Source organism: Buceros rhinoceros, unplaced genomic scaffold (genome assembly GCF_000710305.1).
Source record: "Buceros rhinoceros silvestris isolate BGI_N320 unplaced genomic scaffold, ASM71030v1 scaffold19143, whole genome shotgun sequence".
Classification (NCBI taxonomy): domain Eukaryota; kingdom Metazoa; phylum Chordata; class Aves; order Bucerotiformes; family Bucerotidae; genus Buceros; species Buceros rhinoceros.
Window position 1 is genome coordinate 5,785 of NW_010403245.1, and position 6,723 is coordinate 12,507.

At 48.9% G+C, this 6,723-nt stretch overlaps 1 protein-coding gene across 1 annotated transcript in view; it reads right to left on the reverse strand.

The window, feature by feature from the left end:
• Positions 1 to 1,981: 1,981 nt before the first annotated feature.
• Positions 1,982 to 6,723, reverse strand: part of LOC104490636 (suppressor of fused homolog) — a gene marked incomplete at its 5' end in the record, with an annotated part of 18,825 nt that continues 14,083 nt past the window's right edge. Inside the window, 2 exons of the mRNA XM_010132949.1 lie at positions 1,982 to 2,553; positions 5,742 to 5,810. Of these exons, the coding sequence (XP_010131251.1) occupies positions 2,464 to 2,553; positions 5,742 to 5,810 (159 nt within the window). The remainder of the gene's footprint in view (positions 2,554 to 5,741; positions 5,811 to 6,723) is intronic.

Here is a 6,723-nt window from a genome sequence, read left to right on the forward strand (position 1 = left end):
TCTGCCCCGTGCTGATCTCTGCAGGAACAGCAACAACTGACCTTCCAAACGTCCCTTCTCCACTAATATGTGGATTTTAACCTCCTTTTAATGAGAGCTAGCATCTGGGAATAAGGAAGAGCAGCCAGCATCGTGGCAACAGGCCAGCTCTGCTGCAGGCACCCCCAGCAAGCTCGTGCAGGAGCAGTCCATGGGCTACTGTTGGTGGATGGCTTTGGGGCAAAACTGTAGTTGCTGCCCTTGCCTTTTTCTGCACTGCCACAATTGTCTGTCTGTTCGCTATCTTGCGGTGGGACACTTGGGCACGCCATTTTTGAAGCTGGACTGGTACATTTTCATGTTGCCCACGCTGTCCCCTGCGTATACATCTAGAATGCAGAAGGGCTGCTTAGTGCTAACCAGAACAACGAAAACTGGCCAAGAGATCCCACGGATGAATGCAGTCTGCCACAGCACAGAAATCGCTCTCGCTGGCACACGCAGATATCTGAAAGTTTGTTCTTTCACAGCAGGATTTTAAGATGATCCTCTGAGTTCAGACAAAATGACAAACTCATTTACATGTAAATTGCCTTCGTAGCTTTGCAGAAGGGAAGGTTCTGCCGAGCAGTGTTGGACCCTGCATTTGGCCTGCCCTAAATTATAATATAACAACAATTATAATAATACAAATACTACTTTGTACACAAAGCACGCCCTCCCCTGCAAACCCTGGCATGCTTCGGTAGGTCCTACAGCCCTCTAGTCAATAATCACCCTCGCTGCACAGAGAGCCGTTGAGTGACTTGCCTGAGGCCACAGAGGAATTCTGTAGCAAGTCCAAGGAAAGCTTTGTGGCTCCTAGCTCTGCCTCTTGACCAGCATTAACCAGCCTTAAGTATATGCAAAAAACATCAAAATTGACCTGCCAGGAAGAAATTAAATCAGAAAACAAACAGAAAACCAACCCTGGGGTACTGAGAGGCCTCCTGGACTTTACTGTTTGATCAGGGGAGGTAAGTGTTAAAAGCTTTTGTTATACTTGTATTATGATCACACAGCAATTGCACATAAATCGTGAAGTCATCTTGTAGGCAGAAAGGGGTGGAAGGAAAACTGCACCTCCCCGACCAGGAGTAGAGTTGTCACCAAAAGACAATGGGCAGAGGAAAGCTGGGGAATACGCGTCAGAAACGACCTGCATCAGCAGCAGGGGGCAAAGCCTGCGGTGGTTTGCTGCAGCATATCCACAGGGCTCAGCATCTCCAGGCAGAGACACAGCCTGACCCTGCAGAGACTCTCCTTTGCAAACCACGTTTTGCTCCAAGGAATAAGCCATGGGGATCTAGAGGGAGGGTCTTTTCAAACTGATTTTGATGCTTCACAGTTCAAATCTATCTGAAAGGAGGGACATCAACAAGAGCCACCACAGCAAGGCTAGATGGGAAAACAGAGCTACACTAGGGCACAACCCTGCTGGAACAGGGAGAATAGACAGCTTTATTAGGCTGAGTCTTTTCTCTGCTATGCCAGGGCAGTGGACACCTCCATTTCATACGCTTTTGAGCAGCCCTCTGGGTCCTGCAGAACTGCTGAAGTTGTCCCTGTGAACAAGTCATCCTTTCTAGCTTCTCAAATTCTGTACAATAGCAAGGAAAAAATATTTGACAGTATCTCTTTAAAGATAAACACACTGTAAACAGGAGATCTCCCCCGCCCCGGTAGCTTTCTTCCTCCTGCTTGTGCAAAACCAGAGGTTGTGACCTTCCCGGGGGTTCAGGCACAAGGACAGGATGCGCGAGAATAAAGTTGCCTCTGTTTGCAGTGATACCACAGCTAATAGCACCAAGGCCAACACTTAAAACATGCCTAATTTGAGGGCAGGGAAGATCTGGGTTTGTTTTTCTTGACTGAACTAGAAAGTTCATCTTTAAATCTGTTCAGCTTCAAGCATGTGAGCTTTTGGCCTCCTTTAAACAGGGGAAATACCATTCCGTTTCTGAAAAGAAAAAAAACATAGCACATGGAAGAACAGTTCTGCAGTCAGTAAAAGTTTGGCTAACAAAAGGACTCCAGAGTCACGTAAAGAACATTTAATCCATGGATTATAGGCTCGCACCTGGCAGAAACGCATGTGTAAATACAGGCGTGCAGAGTGTCTACACCCTGGGCTAAGGCAGAGGGGAGTTCTGTAGCTAGGAGAGAGGAAGGATTCTTACTACTAATTTTCATAGTTAAATATTTCTCACTCACACTCACACATACGCAGGCTGTTCCCAGAGAGCTCAGCCTTGGGAAGGATAAAGGAAAGGGCTCAGTTCGGTCTGGGCTGGTGCTGAGTAGCTCCTCTTCTGTTTGCAGTGGTTGTGCAGCAAACTCTTTTTATTTGCAGGCAGAGTTTTTACTGCATTAATTATCCTGTGAGTCACTGGGTAATGGACAGTAACTTGGCTCTCCCAGTTGTTAGAAGGGCGTAATTCAGCTCTAATGCAGCGGGTTGTCGAACACGGCATCTGGCAAGATGGAAACTTTCAGTTTCTTTTCGGGCCAGCTGTACTCCTTTGGAAGTTTAAACTGTAAGACAGTAAAGAGAACCAGTTAATGTATATCTCTGCAACTTGCACAGAAAAAACAAAGTCGTTGCAAAGGCAGGCAGCCCCATGTTGTTGTTATTTTTTAAAACAAGAGGCTGCTAAGAAAACATTTTTCCATCAGTATGTTTTGGACAGCAGTGGACATTAGATAATGTGGCCTGTGCCTCAGCTGCCAAAGTAAAGTTCTGAGATTTCAGCCCAAGCACTGTTTATTTCATTAGACAGTTTCTGGAGGGTTTCTGCCCCCACTATCATTTCCTCTCCACAACCTCTCTGAAAATTCGCAGCTCAATTACCTCCCCTCCTACCTGACCACATCTCTTTCCTTTCACCTTCCCTGGCCCCCAGAGCCCACCGTTTGCTTTAAAGGGAGTCTGACGGCAGCTTTCACACTCTTGCTGGTACAGGGTGGGATGCACGTGAGCTAGCACGGCTCTGCAGGGTGACAGGCCTGCAAATGGCCTCCTCCTCTGGGAGGGCAAGCTGTGCCGGCCTGGCTGGGGAGAGCCCGTGTGCCTGTGACCAGCATTTCTGCTCCAGCCCTACCCACCTCTGGTACGAAGGCTTTGCAGAGCGCCTGTACAATGCCTCATGTTCACACAGGCGCTCAGCTGCTCAGGCTGTTTTGCAAACAGTGACTGAAGTACAGGGAATGGAGAATTTTTGCCCCAGTCTGGTTTACACAGGACTGTCTCTGGCCAATGTTTCCCAAACAAGGCAAGTAAACAGGACCCATCCTGATGTTGCTCCAGGGCACCCTGCCTTAGGCTGGGAAGTTACCCCAGTATTTCTGATCCTAAACACTACCACACAGGGACCCAGAAGCCTTACCACCAACGATTCTCACAACCACCTTTGACCATAGCCCATGCATTCACACGGATCTCTCAAAAACAGCTCTGTGGAGAGTGCAGGACGTAGAGGGTAGCTTAGGCTATGAATCTGCCCCATCCACAGCTGGAAGGCAACCAGTTCTGCTTAAGCACTTCACACAAACTCAGTGCCCAGCCTGATGGTCCAAAAACACGAGAGAGACAGCTCTGGAAGACAGTTTGCAGGATCATTTTGTTTTTAAAACTCTGCTGTGCCCATGGTGGAGCACTGCCTGACACTGCCATAGTCCCTGGCACCCTGACGGGGCTCCCAGGGAGGAATCTCATTGGGATCCCACACCACCGGTGACAATCTGACCTGGAGGCAACTAATTCAGAATGGTTACAGATACAGTGGTCCTCTCCCAGAACAGTCCTCAGACCAGGGCCAGCAGCTCCATAAGCTTCGTGGGGGCTACATGAATGAGAGGGTTGATGCAAGGGGACAGTGACCTGCTAACCACCCATCTTTATCCAATCTCCTGTCTTTCTTCCTGTAAGCTCCCTGTTTCTACTAACATGTGTTCACTGCTAAAGGAGCTCCCCTCTGGCTGCCTGCTCCACAGCAAGAGTGGCTCTAACATGAATTTGCTCCTGCCCTTGCTCCATTTGCAGCTGTGTATGAGCATAACCTGCAGTTGGTAATTAAAGTTTAGTATGCTGGGCTGGCAGTTCAGGGTCCAACTCATGATCTGGGGGCACGGCAGGAGGATCCTTCAGGATAGTGGCTACCATAAACTCCCACCCTTTTTCCTCTAGGAAACATAAACAACCCAATTTCCTCTTACAGTTGTTTTTTTAAACTCAAGCCCAGCATATAGCTCGCACCGTATCATCTAGTGGCCCTAACTGCCCAGGGGATTCTTCTGAGTTTGGTGTCTGGGGTGTGTGAAAAACATGCTAAGATACTCAGATCATTCCATGCAACACAGGTGGCTCTTTATGCAGCAAAGGAAAGCACTCTCCTTGCAGCGTTTTGTTCTACCACATGAGTATCATCAGCAACAGTCAGCGCTGCTAAGGAACGCCTTCAGTTGGCCCAAGCCGGGATCCTGCAAGTTACAAATTCTTGGAGGAATCTGGATGCTGAAAGATCACATTTCATCTCAAGTATTTTCCTTTTTATAAACAGGAGTGGTTCCAAAGCACTCCTCCTGGAGAAGTCAGCCTTTGCATTTGTTTGTTTTTCACTTTTTAATTTAGGAAAGTCACAGCAACTCAGAACTGAACGCCTGGTTGCTGTGCCAGGAGCTGCCATGCTCATCGCCTCTGCCTCTCAGCGGAGAGCGAAGGAACATGAGCCATCCAAAGCTTTAACGAAAGGGCCTTCAAACCAAAGTGCTCCTGGGCTTCCATGACACTAGCAAAAATGAGCTTTGGATTAGGTTTAACCGGATAAAAGCTGGCCTGAAAGTCACCGTGCAGCCAGCAGCACGCTCCCCTCACTCACACAGTGAAGAACACCCTGGCATTAAATCAACTCTGGATTAAAAATTAGTGTCCTGAGATTTTTCCTGGGGGGAGGGGAGCAGGGCAAGGGATAGAAGGGCTGCTCTGCAGGCCAAGGAAAGTTTCTTTAGAGTCTGCAGGGAGCTGTAAAAAATGGGATTAAAAATATTACATGTCATTTCTGCCACTGCTCTTTGAAGTAAAGCAGAATATTTATATGGCGTGCATGGGAGACAGGGTGTTAAATGTTCCCCAGGAAGAGATCACATGGTGGGGGGAAGTTCAGTACCACACAGCAAAGCTTTATAAAGCTCCCTTGGCTGCTGCTATAATGTTTTCAGGCTGATGATGGTCCTCTGCACGCTGTGCAGGGGCAGCAGGTGAAGGCCAAGCAGTAAATGTGAAAAAGTCCCCACCTGCTCCCCAAATCCAAAAAAGGAGACCACTACAACAGCTTGTTCAGCAGTAAACGTGCTGCCACTGCTTTCGGTCTTTCTGAAAGCATGTAAGATGATGTGCCTGGAGCTGCTCCTGGGGACACTATGCACAACACACCTGGTCCAGGGGCTGCACCGCTGTGATTTGGGGAGCGCAGATACCACCTTGGGAAAGATACTGGAGGAAAGGAAATGCAGAGTCTCCCTTAACACCCATCCCTGCCCCGTATTTCTTGCGATCTCTTCTCTCAGTGCCTTAGTTCACAGCAGATGAGAAGATTTATCAAGGCCTCAAGTCCATAGGGCAGGGCTGTAGCCTGCCAGCCGAGGGGAGGATCAAAGGCAAGCTGCAGGACGGCCTGAGCTCTCTGGGACAGTACATGGGAAATAGGGGAATGACGCAGCCTTACTTCCTCTGGAGAATTCAGATCTTCTAAATCTTCCAGCATTCTCTCTACGAACTCTTCAGTCAATAGGATCTGCAAAGGAAATACAATAGTTTACGCCTTTACACTCCTAGTTTTAGCTAATTGCCAAGAAACAGAGTGACTTCTGCAGAGATCAGACTGCACCAGCTCACTCCTTCCCCTCTGTCCTTCTTTCCCACAATACAAAGGTTTGAAGGCAAGGAGCTCCTAACTTTGCCTCCCACCCCAACCACTGAAAAAAATGTTGAAATTATACAGCAATCTTTTTTGACCCTCAATTATCTTCCTCAGTCTAAAATTAGAGGCTCAGCTTTAGACAGACAACGTGGGGAAGGAGGAACAGGGGTCAAGATAACAACTGTTGGAGAGATAGTAGGAAACAGCCACATTCATCTGATCCATTGAAGTTAAGCTCGCAGTTTAACCAGGAAACAGCAGCACAGGGAGAGCCTGAGACCCATACAGAGCCAGTGCTCTGGGCGCGGGCAGGGCTCTGACCCAAGTGCAGCGCATCGTTCAGATGATGCTGGGTGCAGGAGGTGCTCCCACAGGTGGCCGCACCAGGCACCTCCACATTGTGTTGCACATGCCCATACCCGTGAGCCTGTGCTGGGAAAGCTTTTGGCTCCTCTCAAGGCCAGGCTGGCAAGCGTGAAGCGGCCAAAGAAAGTAGCTGCCAATGGGTCAAAATCCCCAGCTGAGGGCCACGACCCCAGCACCGAGGAGCGCCCCCCAATCACATAAACCAGAGACACCGAGAGGGAAACTAGTCCCAGGAATTCAAGGGGAGGAACTCCCACCCTCTTTAAAAAGCATGTGATAGCCAAAAGCAAACACGTCCTGCCTTGCTTCACAACAGCCATAAAGGCCAGAGCTCCAGGCAGACCAGCTGGCTTGGCACAGGAGCAGAGACAGCAGTGCGGGACCAGGAAAACATCCCTGCGCGGTGAGGGGGTCTTGGAGT